Genomic DNA, 18,550 nt, shown 5'->3' with positions numbered 1-18,550 from the left:
GGCTGCACCAGATGAAAGGAGCCAACGCCAAGCTCCTGAGGTGGAGCCTGCTCCTGCAGGACTATGACATGGACGTGGTCCATGTGAAGGGAAGTGCCAACCTGATAGCGGACGCGTCGTCCCAAAGAGGGGGCCATGAACTTCCCCAGGTCACTGGGCAGAGTGACCCTGCTCAGTTCAGTCTCGAAGGGGGGAGAGATGTGATGGAGAAGGGGCTGTCTGTGTGGGGAATGGGAGAGCAGGGGAGGACTTTAGGAGATGGGCTATACCGGAGCCTGTAACCTGAGCTATGTAAGGGAGGGGAGAGGTCAACACCTTTGCCCGGGAAGGAAGACAAAGGAAGGGGCTGGCAGGAAGGAAGTAGTTTTCAGTTTGGGGCTGTGTGGGCGGAATTTAGGGTATCCTAAGCTGGGATCCAATCACCCTGAAAGCCCAGAAGGACTTGATTGAAGGGTCCTGACTGTGCCTGCAAGCTCTGCTGTAACCTGCGTTCCTATTGTCCTATAAACCTTCTGTTTTACTGGCTGGCTAAGAGTCACTGTGTGTCTCAGGAAGAGGGGTGCAGGGGTGGACTCCCCCACACTCCATGACACCTGTGTACCTGGCTGCCGGGCAGTGGAGTTCAAAACTGTGACCAGAACGGTCATGGTGGGACACTTCCTGGAGGCCATTAAAGTCAACGTAGGCAACACAGTGTCTACACTGCCAGCATGTCAACCTAAGCACTGTGTGTCTCGTAGAGGTGGATTTATTAGATTGGTGTAGGAGACACGTTAAAGCGGCAGGAGGAATATTGTAGTGTGGACACTTACACAGTTAGGTCGAAATAAGATTGACGTAAGGCAGCTGACTCTGTAGTGTAGATCAGGCCTAAGGCTGACGGGTCTGGTGAAAGCCAGCCAGCCCCTCTGTCCCTACGTAGGTGTGTTCCACCCTCTGGTTCAATCCCTCGTGACTTCCCTGCACTCGGCCCATCCGAGCAATCTCGCTGTTTCACAATCAGTCTAAAGTGAGAGTCTCACCAGCACAGGGCAGACACGGTTCACGGACACTGCTGAGTATTCCAGGGGCCTCTGAAATGTGTCTAGAGCCCTATGCTCTGTAGCGCAAATGGCTGCATTTTGGAGTCATTAATGCATTGCTGCATGGCTGACACCAGGGACTGAACCAGGGACCTCCTTAGGCCTGAGAGCTTGAGTCTCTACAGCTTGAGCTAAAGAGTCAGGCTCTTGATCCAGTGCTTGTAACAGCCCCACATCCTCTGTGGATCAGGTCCAGAGGGGGGCGTGTAACATACTGGGGCCTGATCCCTTCGTTAGTCTGGTGGAGAAAGCAATGCTAACTTCCACCACTTGGGGCGCTGTGAAGACTGTACTGAGCTCAGCCTCATGGCAGCAATTCGTGTTCAGTCAAATCAGTCTTTTCCCACTGGCTGTGTCTTTGCCAACAGAAACTCGAGGGAGCGCTGAGACCTGCTTCTCTGTAGTTAGTGGAACCACTCCCCAAAGGGGGTAGCTTCCCAGGAGCTGAGGGCGGGGAGGTGGTTCTGTAGGTTTCTCCAAGAGACAGGTTCCTTGGGGTGCAGTTGGGAATGGAAGGTTGTGCTGAACAGCAGGAGTTTCCCTTGGTCACTAGCTCAGGAGATAACACCAGGGCTTTTCTCTCTGCAGCAGATGGTGAGATGAAGGATGACGATGAGGAAGGTACTAGAACCCTGGATCTTCCCAAGACATCCCCAGGACAGACTGGAGGGGACCTCCACCAGCACTCAAGGAAAAAGCAAAGATGCAAGAGTCAGAGCAAATCACAAAAGCAGCGGAGAAATGTCATGCAAAAAAAACTCCTGCCCCTCCCCAGGCCCCAGAAAACACTGCTACAGAGACAGGATGCAGAGCAGAGACATGAAGACAGCCAGCAGGATCAGACACACCTGACTGCCCAGCAGGGAGAGCCCACAGGGAGGAAACCATTCACATGCCCTGAATGCGGAAGGAGCTGTGCGACGAAGGGCAACCTCAAAATGCACCAGCGAGTGCACACGGGGGAGGGGCTGTTTCCCTGCAGCCAGTGTGAGAAATGCTTTGCCACCAAGGGCAACCTCAAAATGCACCAGCAGATCCACAAGGGGGAGCGGCCCTTCGTGTGCACCGAGTCCGGCCAGGGCTTCATTCAGAACAAATTTCTGAAACTGCACAAGAGGCTGCACAAGGGAGAACATCCGTTCCCCTGCCCTGAATGCGGGAAACGCTTCATCAGCAAGGCCATTCTGAAGGTGCATGGCAGGACACACAGCAGGGAGCGGCTGTTCCCGTGCACTGAGTGTGGGAAACGTTTCACCAGGAAAGACATCCTCAAAATGCACCAGAGGGTGCACACGGGGGAGCGGCCTTTCCAGTGTGCAGAGTGTGGGAAGAGCTTCACTCAGAAGGTGAATCTCCTGACACACCAGCGGCGCCACACGGGGGAGCGCCCGTTCGCCTGCTGTCAGTGCGGGAAGAGCTTCGCCAAGAAGGGCACGCTCAGCATGCACCAGAAAAGCCACGTGCGTGAGAGGCTCTTTGCATGTGCTGAATGCAAGGAGAGCTTTGTCTCCAACAGGGACCTCACGATGCACCAGAGGCTCCACACCAGGGAGCGCTCATACATGTGTAGCCAGTGTGGGAAATGCTTCACGCAGCCGGGCAACCTCCTGACGCACCAGCGAGTGCACACAGGGGAGCGGCCGTTCACCTGCACCCAGTGCGAGAAAAGCTTCTCCACCAAGGGAAACCTCAAAATGCACCAGCGGATCCACACGGGGGAGCGGCCCTTCGCATGCACCGAGTGTGGAAAGGGCTTCACCGCCAAGGCCACCCTCAGAATGCACCAGTGCCTGCACAGCGGGGAGCGGCCCTTCGTGTGCACCGAGTGCGGCCAGGGCTTCGTTCAGAATGAATTTCTGAAACTGCACAAGAGGCTGCACACGGGAGAACATCCGTTCCCCTGCCCCATATGTGGGAAGCGCTTCCTCAGTAAGGCCATTCTGAAGGTGCATGGCAGGACACACGGCAGAGAGTGGCTGTTCCCGTGCACTGAGTGTGGGAAACGTTTCACCAGGAAAGACAACCTCAAAATGCACCAGAGGGTGCACACGGGGGAGCGGCCTTTCCAGTGTGCAGAGTGTGGGAAGAGCTTCACTCAGAAGGTGAATCTCCTGACACACCAGCGGTGCCACACGGGGGAGCGCCCGTTCACCTGCTGTCAGTGCGGGAAGAGCTTTGCCCAGAAGGCCACACTCAGCACACACCAGAAAAGCCACGTGCGTGAGAGGCTCTTTGCATGTGCTGAATGCAAGGAGAGCTTTGTCTCCAACAGGGACCTCACGATGCACCAGAGGCTCCACACCAGGGAGCGCTCATACATGTGCAGCCAGTGTGGGAAATGCTTCACGCAGCCGGGCAACCTCCTGACGCACCAGCGAGTGCACACAGGGGAGCGGCCGTTCACCTGCACTCAGTGCGAGAAAAGCTTCACCACCAACGGCAACCTCAAAATGCACCAGCGGATCCACACGGGGGAGCGGCCCTTCGCATGCACCGAGTGTGGAAAGGGCTTCACCGCCAAGGGGACGCTGCAGAAACACCAGAGAGTCCACACGAGGTGGAAGTAGCTCGCGTGTGCCAGCCCGAATCTGGAAGGGCTTTCCCAGCCTGTACTCCAGCAAGACTCCCACTGACACAGGAATGACCACGCTGGATCAGACCCAAGGTCCCACCAGCCCAGCTGCTCTGATAGTGAGCAGCACCAGATGCATTGGAGGAAGGTGTAAGAATTGCACACTAGGCAAATGTAGGATAATCTGCCCCTCTACTCCTGGCCAATATTAGGTCTCCTCCTAATCATTAGAAAGTTGCTTAAACCCTGAAGTACAAGGTTTAATATCCCTTCAAAATATCTGTTAGCATTAATTATAACTCTGGATATCTTTGTTCAATAAATGTTTTTAACCTTTTCTAAATTCTTGCCCTTAACAGCGTCCTGCAGTAATGAGTTCCACAGTTTAATTGCACCCTGTGTGAAAGTCTTTCCTTTTTATCAGTTTTCAATTTGCCACTTTTTAATTCCTTTGAATGTCCCTTTTATGTTATGACAAAGGGAGAACAGAAGTTCTCCGTTATTAGTTGTTGGCTGCATGTGTCCCAGCTCTGTGCAGCTAGCAACCCAGCACACCACCATGGAACTGCCCACAAAGAGCACAAGACTCGCTTTGTAGCAAAGGCACCTAGCCAGGTTTATTGTCGACGAAGCATGGTCCTAGCTCCCTGGATCAGTGTCTACAGGTACACTAGCGCATGTATGCCCATAACAGTGGACCAGCTCAGTGAGCGGCAGGACTTTCCATTCCCCCCTCGCCTGGCCAAAGACACCCCTTCTGTGACCCTTCTTTTATATGCTGATACAAACCAGTTACGTATTGCCCCTCCGACATGGTTAGTGACTACGCTTTACCTTGTGCATCAGACATTTCTGCCTGTCATCCTGTCCTTCTCTTTAGAAGGGGATCAGTGTGTCCTTGTATCATCTTAAGGGAGTGCGTTTACACCACAACCCTGTATCAGGAGCTTGTGGTCCCAGCCTTCTGGAAGGTACTTGCGTGAGTGTCTTGTGCCTAGTACTTAGGAACGTGTGTGTGTGTTTGCAATAGCAGCCCTGTTCTTGCCAGGTTCGGTGAACTTGCAAGCAGACGTGTTTTATAACAGGGCCTGACTTCTGTCACAGCCTGACTTTTGCTAACTTTGCACTTTGCTTTATATCAGCAGGGCCTGACTACTTCAGTTCAGGCCTAAGGCCTTGCACCAGGCCCCTTACACCAGGCTCTCTTTCTACTACATTCTCAACCTGCCTTCTCCATCCCATTCATTATTTTATAGACTTGTCATGCTCCCTCTCCTATCCATCCCTCTTCGAAGGTAACCAGTCCAGTCTTTTCCGTTTCTCTTCAGAGGAGAATTTTCAGACCCTTGATCATTCTCTAGTTCTGGGATGGGGGCCCAGTGCCGGGCGCAGGATCCAGATGAGGCTGCACCATTGATTTATATAAAAGCATTGGAATTTTTTTCTATATTTTTCTCCATTTCTTATGCATCTAAATGTTTTGGTCGACTTGTGGATCGCAGCTGGGCATTAAACTGAGGTCTTCATTGAGCCGTCTACAATGACATCTAGGTCCCTTTTTCGGAGTTGATGACAGGCCTCTAAATTAGCTGTAAGGTGTACAGAGAGTTGATTTTTTCCCCTCCGATGTGCACTACTTTGCATTTATCAACATTAAACTCCATTTGCCATTGTGTTGCCCACTCACTCAGCTTGTTTATGTCTCTCCAAGTTCTTCAGAGTCTTCTCAAGATGTGACTAACTCAAATAATCTTGTGTCGTCTGCAAATTTTGCTATCTTGTGACTTGCCACTCTTCCCAGATCATTCATAGCTACTCTCCAACACGAGACCTAGTAGAGTACCTTGCGGCCTGGCTGTTACCTTCTGCCATGATGAAAACTGACTATTTAGTCCTTTTTTCTTTCTTTCTTTTTTTTTCCTTTCTTGTCTCTTACTCAGTTTTTGATGCCTGACAATACTTTGGCCTTTCCCCTCATGATGACTTAGTTTCTTTGATAGCATTTTATGCAGGACCTTGCTAGAAGCCTTTTGAATGTCTAAATTACATTAATTCATTTTCCTTTATCCACTAATTTACTACTGCATTCAAAGAATTCTAGTAGATTGGTAAGGCATGATTTTCCTGTCATATCATGATCTTCCAGGTGTTCTACTGTCCTCCTCTTCCTTAATTCACCTTTTTAACCCCTGCTCATTTAGTGGACCCACCGATTCTTTTGCAGGCTTCATGCTATTGATATCTTTAAAGAATCTTATTTGTTTTTATACCTTTAGCTTTTGCCTCTTCAAAAATTTTCTGACCCTTCTGGTTTCCCTTTTACATACCACCTGCAATATGGTAACTCCTCATTTAAAATCATCCCGCTTGATGTTGTTTCAGTGTTACATCCCTGCTCGATTAGGGAACCTGCTCGTTTCCGTTGTGCAATACTCCCTCATAACATCGTTTGGCTGCCTGCTTGTAAGATGCTGTGGAAGAGCAGCGACTTTACAAAGGAGCATTGCACAAGTTCTGCTTCTCCACCTCCCCCCCCAGCCCCACAGCACTTAGGACTTTTGGGAGGTGGGAGAGGAGTGGAGATGCAGGGCTTCTCCGCTCCTCCCCCTCCCTCCCAGCACTTCGCGCTTAGGACTTTGGGGGAGGGATGCGGCTGCTCCGGAGAGGAGGTGGAAAGAGGTGAGCTTGGAGTGGAGCGGGGACACGAAGAGGCGGGCCTGGAGCATTCCTGGCAAAGTCGGCACCTGTTCTTCTCCAGAGAAGCTGCCACTGCTGCTGCAAAGGTGCTTCCCAGTGTCCTTGCCTGCAGAGGGCTGTGCCTGTGTGGGGTAAGCCAGGGGCACCTCCCAACCACAGTACAGTACAGTACCATACAGTATGTCATGCCTTTTGTCTGCCCCCCCAGAATTTCCTTGGAACCTAACCCCCCACATTTACATTAACTCTTATGGGAAAACTGGATTTGTTTAACATTATTTCACTTAAAGCTGCATTTTTCAGGAACAGAGTTACAATATTAAGTGAGGAGTTACTGTAGTTGTGAAGGATTTAGGACTGCTCTGGAGTTGATGAACACTGTATGTGACATGGCTGTGCTGATATTCACTACACTGAGCCATTTACTGTACAGCTAGCCCAGATTCAATCAAGTCCTGTTGGGGAAACCAGCAGGAAGCCCAAAGACTGGAGATAAGATACCTCACAGAAGACACTTCAGTGGTAAAGAGACAGCACCTGACCTGCTAAGTGGGAAGCTCCTGCTTCCTTTGTTTTGCCAACATTAGGAACCCTTTGATCAAAAGGACATTAAAAAGTCTCTGCCCGCCAAACAGATGTCTGCGTGTGTCACTCTGAAGAAGCTTGGCCTTCTGTCTCAGTGCAATGAGGCTTTAGGTGAGAGATGTGTAGGCTCCTTATTGCTTTAAAATCCTTTTTCTGTTATGTTGTTCTTTGTTCCTGGATCAAATTGTTGGGGAGAGTTGAGAATCATCTTCCTCTCTTGTGTGATGGCCCAGCCCAAGTGGCCGATATTATACAATACTTTTGTAACCCTTCTGCCCCTCTGAGCTGGCAGCAACAAGGGCCGGGTTCAGTATCCAGGGGTTTCGTTTCAATAACACAATGCCAAACCAGCTCGAGCCCCCACCCAGTGACCTGGGAAAATCTTACACACACCCCTGGGCACCTCAAAGAGGCAATACTTCCCCTCTCGCAAGCACAGAGTCTCGGTGTAGCAGAAAATTTTTAATAACATGAAACAACAAAGCATTAAATGGAAAACACTCACTAAAGTTCATAGACCGAACCACGAGCAAAGACCCACCCCAGGAAATCGGGCCGTGTCCTTTTCCCTGGGCTCTTGAGTCCAGCAACCCCCAAATCACCCACAGTCCCAAAAGTCCCACAATCCAAAAGTCTCTGTCCTGGGTCAGCGAAGCCCCAAAGTTCGAGATTCTATCTGCAGACGTCCCTCCCCCCAGCCTGGGTAGAAGGGGGCACCTTACGTGGTCCGGGATCAACTGCCCTGCCTCTCCATGGGGTTCTGCTCCACTTTCTCCATGAACTATTCCGCTTTACCAGCCACTCCACTCTGCTCCTCCAGCCGTTCTCACAAACCGCTCTGCTCCGCTCCGCCAGCTGCTCTGCGCCACCAGCTGTCCCCGCAAACTGCTCGGCTCCATGGGCCGCTCCAGCTGTCGCCACAAACTGCTCCATGCCACTGTGCCAGCTGTTCTGTTTTGCATATAGCTTCAGGCTCCCCCACCAGTTAGCACAGTACTCAGTGCTCTCAGCTCAGTAATTCCAGCTCTTTAGTGATTTCAACTCTTAGTGATCTCAGCACATAGTAGGGGACCCCCCAGTACTAGTGCACCATTAGTTCAGCTCAGTAACCTGTATCTAGATTCTTAAGGGAATAAAAAAATCAACTCTGATATTCCACAGTGGAGAAAGAACGGGGTAGAGTGCTTCTGGCTCCACAAGGAGACTGCACCACCAGACACAGACACCTGTCCCCAGCCTCTCTCAATTCACTGGGTTTTGGAACCCATGTCCCTTGTCTAGCAAGTACCACCCAACTGAGGTTGAGTCACTTCTGTCACAAAGCAGTCCCACAGCTCGGCAGCCTGGGATGGGGTAGGCGTGCCTATGCAAATACACTCTCTGAAATCCTTTCCCCCAGATGTCAGGGTACAGCTCATCCTGACTCTGCTTACACTTTGGTTTAAGAAGGTGAGTTTGGGTCACCCATCTAATTTCCCATTTACGCTCTATAAGTAGTAGTCATACGTGGTTCAGGGGCTGGAAAAAATCCCTTAAGAGCTCAATCTGTGCAGTTTAACAAAAAGATTAAGCTGTAGGCTTGAACATAAAGATCTACACAGAGACAAAATCTCACATACTGAAGGGCTCTTTCATCTAGCGCAGAAAGGCAGAACAAGAACCAATGACAGGAATGTATAGCCAGGCAAATTCAACTTCGAACTGAAGCACAAATTTAACAGTGAGGGTGACTAACCACTGGAACAAACTACCAATGAAAGTGATGGATTCTCCATCTCGATGTCATCAAATCCACACTGGATTTCTTCCGTAGGATAGTGTAGCCAAACACCAACTATTGGGCTCAGCATGGGGCTGAGTGAGTGAAATTCTATTGCGTGTGCTGTACAGATCAGACTAGATGATCTAACGGTCAGGTGTTGCCTCCGACTGACCTTTTTATTGCAGTCTCTCTTTCTAAAGTTTAGTGTTACCCTGTCATTTTTAGGTAGCTTAGCGCCATAGGATGTTGAACCTAATTATATTGGGGTTACTGTTACTTAGTTGCTCAGCTACTGTCCCTTGTACAGTCATAGATTGAGGCTTCAGCCAGGCAGCTGGGTTGGGGGATCCATGGATGAGGGGGTGGGGTTTGAGCTGCGGCCTGGGCTTCTGCAGGTGCATCACACACCCCTACCCCACACAGTGCCTAAGATGGCTGGGACTGGGACCTGCTGGTCTCTCTGCCCCCCTCCCCTGCACAGAACCCAAGCCTGCTGGGCCCAGGGCACTAGGCGTTGAGCTGACCCCGCTCTGTGGCAAGTGCTGGTGCCCTTGGAGGACACTGCAGTCTCACTCTACCCGTCTGAGTAGATGTAAGTGGCAGAATGACTGCAAGAGACTCACCGAGACAGGCAGGAGAGCAACGTGTGGGTGCCTCTGCAGGGTGAGGACGGGATTCGGATATTTGCAGAAGAGTGAGTGTGAGCTGCGCTGTTATTGGTGATGTTCAAAGAGGGGCAGCTCTTCTGGGATGGTGACTATTACTAATTTCTATTGCTGTAGCGTCTAGGAGCCTTGGTTCCCGCCCAGGACCCCGTTAGCTGCTGGGTCCCTCCCTCCAGTAACTCCCAATCTGGTATTTCCAGCTGTTGTCCCTCCAGCTACGCCCCATTCTCCGCGGTGAGAGCCCGTCTGGCAGGGCCCCGTGGGCGGGGGGTGTGTGTGCAGGGGGCAGCAGGGGGGCAGTAGGGTAACTCTGGTGCCCTCACACCTGCCTTGGTCCCTGCATGGTGCAGACACAGGCCCCCCAGCTACCCCCCCCGCCCCATTCTCTGCGGTGAGAGCCCGTCTGGCAGGGACCCGTGTGTGTGCGGGAGCAGTGGGGTGGGGTTATCTGGGGTGGGGCGGTCCTGCAGGTATGGCTGCAGCTGCCCGTCCATCGGGGCGTTGAGAGGCTGCGGACGTGGAGGGTGGTCGCGCAGGGGGGGGGGTAACTTGTGGGCCCACACTGCCTTTGGTGCCCGCTGACCCGCGCCCCAAACGCAGCTCCCTCCTCCCCCCCCCGGTCCGGTTGTCTGTGACACCGACACCCGCCCTCACAAGGGGTCGAGGGAGAGGCTGAGCCGGACCCCCCGGGGACCCCCGGGCAGCGGGACTCGCTCGGGGCGGCGCTGGGCCCGGGCCACGAGGTCTCGGTGCCTCGTTCCCAAGGGGGCGGGCCGCGGCGCGCCGCTGCCCTTCCTCCGCAGGGACTGCCATAGAGCGCGGCTCCGCCGCGGAGCAGAGCGGCCCTGCGCGGCTAGAGGGGCCGGCTCGGATCACGAGCTGAGCTCCTCCGGCGGGCAGAGCAGCCACAGGTCATAGAGCAGAGCGGCCTGCGCGGGCTAGAGGGGCTGCGATGAACCGTAGAGGCGCGGCGTGCGCGCGAGCCAGAGCGGCTCCCACCATAGAGCGGGGCTGCGCGGGCTAGAGGGGCCGGCTCGGATACCGGAGCCGAGTCCCGGCGGGGTTGAGAGGCCCGAGCTCTCCGCTGGCCGCGTGGGATCCAGCGGGCGGCGGGGAGGGTTGGTTTGCGGGAGCGGAGCCCCCCACGGCCACGCTGCGTCTCGCGGGGATCGCAGACAGCGTTGTGGGGAACGCTGAGGAGAGCGCTGCCCGGGCCGTTGCCATGGGGACGGGAGGTGCTCAGGTGAGGGGAAGCCCGGGGCGTTGCCTGGGGCGAGGGCGGGCGTTTTGCCATGGGGACGAGAGGGCTCAGGTGAGGGGACGCCTGGGGATTGCCATGGGGACGAGGGGGGGCGAGGCGTTGCCATGGAGACAGGAGGAGCTCAGGTGAGGGGACGCCAGGGCGTTGCCATGGGGACAGGGCGAGGCGTTGCTATGGGGACGAGAGGCGCTCAGTGAGGGGACGCCTTGGGCATTGCCATGGGGAACGAGGGGCGAGGCGTTGCCATGAACAGGAGAGCGATCAGGTGAGGGGACGCCAGGGCGTTGCCATGGGGACGAGAGTGCTAGGTGAGGGGACGCCAGGGCGTTGCCATTGGGACAGGGGCGCAGGGTTGCCATGGGACGAGAGGCGCTTCAGGTGAGGGGACGCCTGGGGCATTTGCCATGGGGACGAGGGGGGCGAGGCGTTGCCATGGGGACGGGAGGCGCTCAGGTGAGGGGACACCCTAGGCCTTGTCTTGGGGACGGTGCAGGCGGGGCAGGGCTCCAGCTGGGCACTCCCCACAAGGCGCTGTCTGGAGCCATCCGGGCGCTCCCCCCCATGCAGTGTCTCCCCAGGCGCTGTGTCCCCCCAGGGCCCCACCACTTGGTCAGCTTGGCGATTCCACCCTCGCCGGTCCGACTGCAGGGGCACCAAGGGCGACAGGTGCATGGGTTGAGCCCCTGGCTGCTCCACAGGGAGCCCTGAGATTACCCACTACAGGCACCCTGGGCGTGTGCGGTGAAACCTCACGACGGGGCGCACGGGAGAGCCAGCCTGCAGCCTAAGTGCCATGTGGCTGCAGAGACCTGGCTCAGTGCAGGCCCTGCAAAGTGGGGATCGTCCAGAGCAAATACTAGCTATGGGGAAAGAACTGTATTTTGTTTGGAGCTAAAGTTCGGAACAATTTTGATTAAATTGGAAGGCAGCCTGTTATGTTCAGGTAAAGTCAGTGTGGTCACTGCAGATGGCAAACAGCAATTCAGGGAATACACCTGACGCTTCTCATAGACTTTTAAGGCAGAAGGGAGCATCATGCTCATCTACTCTGACCTGAACATTGCACCCCCCCACTCCTGTAATAGACCCCTCACCTCTGGCTGAGTTACTGACATCCTCACATCATGATTTAAAGACTTCAAGTTACAGAGAATCCACCATGTACACTAGTTTAAACCTGCAAGTGACCTGAGTCCCATGCTGCAGAGGAAGGTGAACCCCCCCCCAGGGTCTCTGCTAATCTGACCTGGGGGGGAAATTCTTTCCTGACCCTAAATACTGTCAGGCTCTGAGCATGTGAGCAAGACCCACCAGCCGGACACCTGGGAGAGAATTCTCTGTTGTAACTCAGCCTTCCCCATCTCGTGTCCCATCACCGGCCATTGGAGATATTCGCTGCTAGCAGTTGCAGATCGACTCCATGCCATTGTAGGCAGCTCATCATACCATCCCCTCTATAAACTTATCAAGGTCAGTCTTGAAGGCAGTTCTGGTTTTTGCCCTCACTGCTCCCCTTGGGAGGCTGTTCCGAGGACCAGAACTTCACTCTTCTGATGGTTTGAAACCTTTGCCTAATTTCAAGTCTAAACTTATTGATGGCCAGTTAGTGTCCATTTATTCTTGTATCCACATTGGTGCCTAACTTAAATAACTCCTCTCCCTTCCTGGTCTTTCTGTATTGTTAGTGAAATATTCTGTGCCTTTAACTCCACCATGTTACTGGTTCAAGTAGCACTGTTGTGGGTATGTATAACTGGCCAAGATGGTGCTCTGCAGCAGGGTGTGAGCATCCTATGTAACTCTTCAGTACAGATCAGGGCCTCCCCAGGATACGGGGTGTCTGATTCCAAGTACCCCACGCCTGCTCTGGAGAGTTTGCCACCAGTGGGAGGCAACACAAAGCAGCTTGTAACATCTTTACATAGGGGGGAAATGTTGTTGGACTAGTAGAGGGTGTCTTGTTATTGGAGGAAGATGGAGAATCCCCTTCACACAAAACCCATCGCCGTTTGCTGCGCTAGGAGAATGCCGGAGTCCTTTCAAAACCTTGCCTTAGTGCCACAAAGTCCGCAGTCCCTGAAGCCAGTAAGGCAGCAACCGTGCAATTGGGTCCCTTAGTCCTTGCCACCTGATTGACATTCCCACACAGCTTGGGATGGGGCTGGCTTAAGGCACTCCGGGGCTCTCAGTCCATCTCCTCCTGGGAGCCCCTCAGATACAAGAAGCCCTGGTCCAAGCCCATCAGCGGGAGTCTGATCAGCCCTGGTGGTGGTGGTGAGGCCCATGGGTCCCTCCCCAGCACGTGTCAGCGACTCCTCCCCCGATGGAGGCTGTCTGCAGGCACAGGCAGATAGATGTTCGGACCACTTACTCGCTTCCTGTTTTCAAGCTTTTCTTCACAACAGTGACAGCTAGGAGCACAATTTAAAAAAACAGCCAAACACACAAACCACCAGCCATGATTCTGATGCCAGCATGACACTCTAGGAACCAGGCCTGTACTGCCTATGCCTTAATCCAGCCCTGCCCGCAGAGTGTAGGTGTGCAACACAACCCAGGCCTCCTCCCCCCTTCCCAAGCAGTTTGTACTAGGAAGGCACAGACTGTGGAGATTTTAGGAGTGGGTGAGCCAGCAGCCATCACACACTCTGTGGGGTGCGGAGGAGGCCGGCAGCTGAGACCCTTCAGAAGCAGGGGAGAGCCAGGGCTGCTGATCCAAGCTTCCGAAGGGAGCAACTCAAAGCAGGCCTGCCCAGCCACAGTCCTTGGTCCCAGTAACTCGTTCCCCTGCTACACCAGCCAGGCGGAGCAGACTGCAGCGGTTAGCTCCCAATCCTCCGAGCCCGTCGTGTGCTGAAGGGGGGCCAGTTCATGGCTGCTTGTCTCTGGCGTAAGAGATCATTGGGAATGTTTGGTTCGTTTACAGGATGCTCAGCAAGGCCGAAAGCTGCCCTGGACCCACAGGCTGCCCCAGCCTGCCGTGTCAGGGAGTCTCCTAGCTGCTGCTCGGGGGCTGGGGCGCTCTGCTTTCTGCTGATCCCACGCTGCACTGTAACGTCCAGCTGCAGTCATGTGACAGAGAGGCCACGTCAGTGCTCACGAGAAACATGCAGCGCAGCGCCACTACTACGAGCTGTCCAAGGAGAGAGTGAGAGCAGTCAAGGCTCTGGCAGGTACGGCTGGTCCCTCGCACGGAGCTGGGCATGGGGCAGGGCGCAGGAGAAGCACCTGCCTGCTGCGTCAGAAAGGGTGATACCCCCCAATGCAGAGGGATCACACGGGGCCTCATCCTGCTGGGCACCCTTGTGGGCTTCATTGGGAGTTGGGGTACTTGGCACCACAGAGGGCCAGGCTGTGCCCAGTTAGTGGCAATGCATCAGAGAACATGGGTGCCTTGTGCTCTGTGTGATTTCTGCTGGATATGACGTGCCATGACCTACCTCTGTCTGTGCATGTGCAGGCACTCCTCCGGCACCAGTGTGTCCCGGGACTGGCTCTGCTGGAGCTGTCACGTGCAAGGTGTGTCCCAGACCTCTCAGTGCAGGCATGGAAAATGCTGTTACATCCCCAGAGAAAACCTGCATTAAGCTGGAGCTCAGCTTGAGAGCATGTGCCTGTAATGCAGGGTGAAATCCCCCTCCAGCACGGCGCCGTTCTCCCCACACCAGGTACTACAAACCCAGAAAACTGTCTTAAGTTTAACCTGAAATCCGAGCGTGCTAATGTAGGGGCACTCAGAGAGCCTTAACTCTGCCCTGGAGAGGAGCCGTGCAGTAATCATGGGCTATGATTAACACGTTCCACTTTGTGCTCTAGACTAGATGAAACTGACCTGGGTGAGACCTAGCAGCCAGAGCACTGGACTGGGACTTGGGAGATGTAGCGTCTGTTTCCAGCTCTGCCTTGGACAAGTCATCTCCCTCTGCCTTCATTTCCAGTCTGGGAAAGGGGCTATGGGTACGGCTTTGTACAAGGCTTTGAGCTCTGGGTTGGAAAGTGCCAATAAGAACTAGGTAGGATCAGGAATTTTTCTCCTGGGGTCTCTCTGTGCACGCACACACGTGCGTACGGTTATTCCTGCACAGAGGGTGCCAGGATCCATGGGACTCGGGTGACTCAGCCCCTGCAGTTGGGGAGCTGGCGTCCCAGGAGCTCATTCCTGACTCTGTCCCCACAGCTGCTGCAGAGCAGCCAGTCAAAGAGGAGCCGTCGGAGGAGGCGTTCGCGTTCGACATGTGTTGGCTCCCTCTGCCTGGGGAGGTGAAGGCGGTGCAGGACCATGATTGCCCAAAGTGTGGAGAGAGCTTCCACCAGCAGGCCGAGCTGCTGGCCCACAGGAAGACCCATGAGCAGAAAGTGCTGCTGATTTGCCTGGGGGTGCACCTGCGTGCCCACACGGGCGAGCGCCCCTTCATGTGCCCCTCCTGCAGGAAGAGCCTCAAGAACAAGACCTACCTGGTGGTGCACCAACGCGTGCACACTCACGTGCGGGCTCACGCGTGTGCCGAGTGCAGCAAGAGTTTCCTGCAGAAGCAAGACCTGATGGTGCACCAGTGCGTGCACAGCAAGGAGAGCCCATTCCCCTGTTCCGTCTGCGGCCGGCGCTTCTACTACAAGTCGAGCCTGGCCATTCATCAGCGCACACACACGGGCGAGCGCCCCTTCCCCTGCTCCAACTGCAGCCAGCATTTCAAGTACAAGACCAACCTACTGATCCACCAGCACATGCACACGGGTGAGCGCCCCTACCCCTGCCCGCAGTGCAGCAAGAGCTTCACCTGCAGCACCAACCTTCTCATGCACCAGATCACCCACGACAGGCAGCAGGAGGGGCCACGGGGGCCGCCGGCAGCCAGGCGGCGGGAGAGGGAGAGAGCCCACACGGCTGACCAGCCCTTTGTGTGTGCCGAGTGTGGCAAAGGATTTGAGAAGCATGGCTTCCTTATCATCCACCAGCGGAGCCATTGCCCAGCACCTGCCGGAGCTAGCGCAGAGCAGGCAGCTGGGCCAGGGAAAGCCCCGTGCTCCCCTCCGGAGCTAGCGCAGAGCAGGCAGCTGGGCCAGGGAAAGCCCCGTGCTCCCCTCCACTCCCAGCCCTCGCTCTCAGCAGGGAGTGGCTTGGAGCACAGGGCACCGAGGGAGCGTCTGACCATGGGATATGCTAGCCACAGGCTGGGCATGCCTGCTGCATGCTCTACTGCAGGCTGGTGTGACTGGACCCAGCCCCTCCCCGAGCCTTGGGCATTGTGCCCCAGACTAACTTTAGTGTGCTCTGAAATAAACCGTTCCCCACACCCCGGCCTGCCTGGCTTTGTGTGTTAGCCTCTGGCCGCCAGAGGACGTGACACAGCCCAGAGGCTGCCCAGGGCCTGGCCCGGCGCACGCCCCACCCCAACTCCTGCTGACAGCTGACCCTGTGTAAGTTCTCAGTAGGGTTGCCAGGCATCCGATTTTCGACCAGAACGCTGGATTGAAAAGGGATCCTGCTGACTAGGCTGGTAAACATCCGGCTGGCAGTGGAGTGGGGCTAAGGCAGGCTCTCTGCCTGCCCTGGTTCTGCGTGGCTCCCAGAAGTGGCCAGCATGTTCCTGTGGCCCCTAGGCACAGGGGTAGCCAGGGAGGCTCTGTGCACTGCCCCCACCACGAACGCTGGCTCCGCAGCTCCCATTGGCCAGCTGCTTCCAGGAGCCGCACAGAGCCAGGGCAGGCAGGGAACCTCCTTTAGCCCCACTGCACCGCTGACTGGGAGCCTGTCACAATGCGGTTCTGGTGGGACCCAACTGAGAGTGCCAAGTCAGTACCAATTGCCCAAACAGGGCAGTCACAGCCCAAGGCTGGGGATTTCCACCTCTAAGGCAAACCAAACCAGCCAGACAAAAATGACTTCGGTTTCACCCCACTGGCTAACCACAAGTCACACAAGCAATTCCCTTAGACACTCCAGTCTCCCAGTATCCCCACCAGTGCCATCCGTCCTGGGGATGAATGGTTATGAAAACCAACACCCCAGTAAAAGAAAAAGGTTCTCTCGATCCCAAAGGACCAAGCCCCAGACCCAGGTCAATATGTTTATTAGAGAATATTTAAATAAGGATGATACACAGAGTTTGGCATGTCAGTCATTAGTCATCGGGGGCAACATACAGAGTATGGGGGGACGCTGGTATTTGGTTATGGGTTAGCATATAGTACATAGTTGCATAGCTTTAATTTCAAAGACCATAAAAAGAGGAAATTAGCATTGTAATAAGAATGATAAACTTGGGTAAGCCAAATACGTATGAGGGTCCGTTGTGTCTTCTTTGAAGGTTGTGGTCACCTGTATCTGCCAAATGTCCATAGATGATAAACCTTACTCTGCTGCTAATTGCCAGATTTTGGGGAAGCAGGAGTTAAGCGATGTTTTCTCAAGGCCAAAGGCGCTGCGCGGAAATTGTATATAAAGACTGGGACATGAATCCTGCTTCACTCAGATCTGCTTTGGGTTCACAAGAGGGGGAAACCTTAAAGCACAAAGATTGAGTCTCCCAGTCAGGACGGAGCCACCCTTGAATATGGACGTTGGACTACTCTATGGACTATTATTGAAAGACTTTTTGGCAACGTTACAAGCTCAGACTCTGCTGTGTCTGACACACTACAAGGCCGCATTGAATCATATCTGTACTGTTATATTGATCTTTAACGCAACTCTCTCTCATCTTCTCTTTTAAATAAAATTTAGCTAGTAATAATAAGAAATGGCTATGTAGCGTGTATTGTGGAATATGATCTAAGCTATAATTGGAACCTGGTTATGTGGCTGATCTTTGGGATTGAAAACTTTTTCTATAATTCACTTGTAGATTCACAATTTCTAAAGAATATTCAATCATACTGAGAGGTGTTAAGGTCATTAACTCAGAGTCCTGAAAAGGCTAGACGACATAACTAAATGGAGATTGCGAATGGTTTATAAATTTGTAAGTAAAATGACGAGAAGTTGATGGAGGGAACAGAACTGCCGCTTCGTGCTTGGTATGATAAATCTACTATGTATCGTGCCAATGAATGAAAAAAGATAACCATATCACCACCTGAGGAAGATCTATTATGGAGGATAGATGTTGATGTATTTGTTTTCAGTTCACCGATGATGACCTCAGCTGGCGTCCCACGGGCAGCACTGTCACAGTGGCATAGTCCGGCTAGGGATCCACAGAGACCAGGTCAATTAAGCTTTGGTCAAGAACCCCACGCTACCAAAATTGGAATTTTGGTAGTGAGAGTTGTTGGTTAAAGAGCAATTCCAATGAGTGAGCAAAGAGCTTATGAGTCTTGACAGAGCCCGAAGATTGTGTAGAAAAGGGATAACTAGAAAGATAAGCTACAAATCAAGACTGAAGAGATCTGTTAAGTGGCAGTGATCAGGAAGGCAGGAGCACAGCCCTTACCTGACACTAACAGAGACGCAGAAGGAATTTAAATAAAAAAAGGCAGCAAATAAACTGCAACGGAGCATGTACAGAAACTAGCAGAATCTTTGAATTGCTGGAAAGGCAAAAAATAGCGTGATTAGAAAGAGAAAGAATCGATGAGAAGAAGAAAAAGCTGGTAAGGGGAGTCTGGAATTAACTGTCTGCTGAAGGAAAAAGTCGCAGATCAACGAAGAACAGCTAGACTCCAGCTCCAAGTCAAAAAAGCAAGGAAAGAACAGCAGAAACTGTATCCTCTTGACAATCCAGTTTATAAACTATGTTAATATGTTGGAATTACTCGGGCAGTTTTCTGTGTTAGACGCAGTTTCTTTTATGGCGGGAGAGGGGGAGCGTCTAACCTGGTGGGGTAATAGACTGTTTTGTCTGTGCAAAAAGCAGTGTGTCTGTGAGAGAGTTTCTAATGTCTGTCTAATGTCTCAGAAGGATCTGGAAGTTAGATCGAGAGCAA

The 18,550-nt window shown here is 53.5% G+C and overlaps 3 protein-coding genes across 3 annotated transcripts in view; all 3 read left to right on the top strand.

Annotated features, from left to right (window-relative positions):
• LOC116826257 (uncharacterized) overlaps positions 1-3,997 on the top strand; it is a 21,347-nt gene extending 17,350 nt beyond the window's left edge. The window contains exon 4 of the mRNA XM_075062078.1: positions 1,671-3,997. Coding sequence (XP_074918179.1) covers positions 1,671-3,649 — 1,979 coding nt within the window. The 3' untranslated portion in view covers positions 3,650-3,997. The remainder of the gene's footprint in view (positions 1-1,670) is intronic.
• LOC116818206 (uncharacterized) overlaps positions 1-18,550 on the top strand; it is a 204,666-nt gene that overhangs the window by 75,626 nt on the left and 110,490 nt on the right. The gene's annotated exons all lie outside the window — the stretch shown is intronic.
• On the top strand, positions 13,701-16,324 carry LOC142046284 (uncharacterized). The gene is made up of 2 exons (XM_075062106.1): positions 13,701-13,797; positions 14,802-16,324. Exon 2 carries the CDS (start codon positions 14,858-14,860, stop codon positions 15,944-15,946), a length of 1,089 nt encoding a protein of 362 aa, XP_074918207.1. The 5' UTR covers positions 13,701-13,797; positions 14,802-14,857; the 3' UTR covers positions 15,947-16,324.

The sequence above is a fragment of the Chelonoidis abingdonii genome, chromosome 2, assembly GCF_003597395.2.
Source record: "Chelonoidis abingdonii isolate Lonesome George chromosome 2, CheloAbing_2.0, whole genome shotgun sequence".
NCBI classification, from domain to species: domain Eukaryota; kingdom Metazoa; phylum Chordata; order Testudines; family Testudinidae; genus Chelonoidis; species Chelonoidis abingdonii.
Note: the sequence above shows the minus strand (reverse complement) of the source record. Positions and strands in the feature narration are given on the sequence as shown.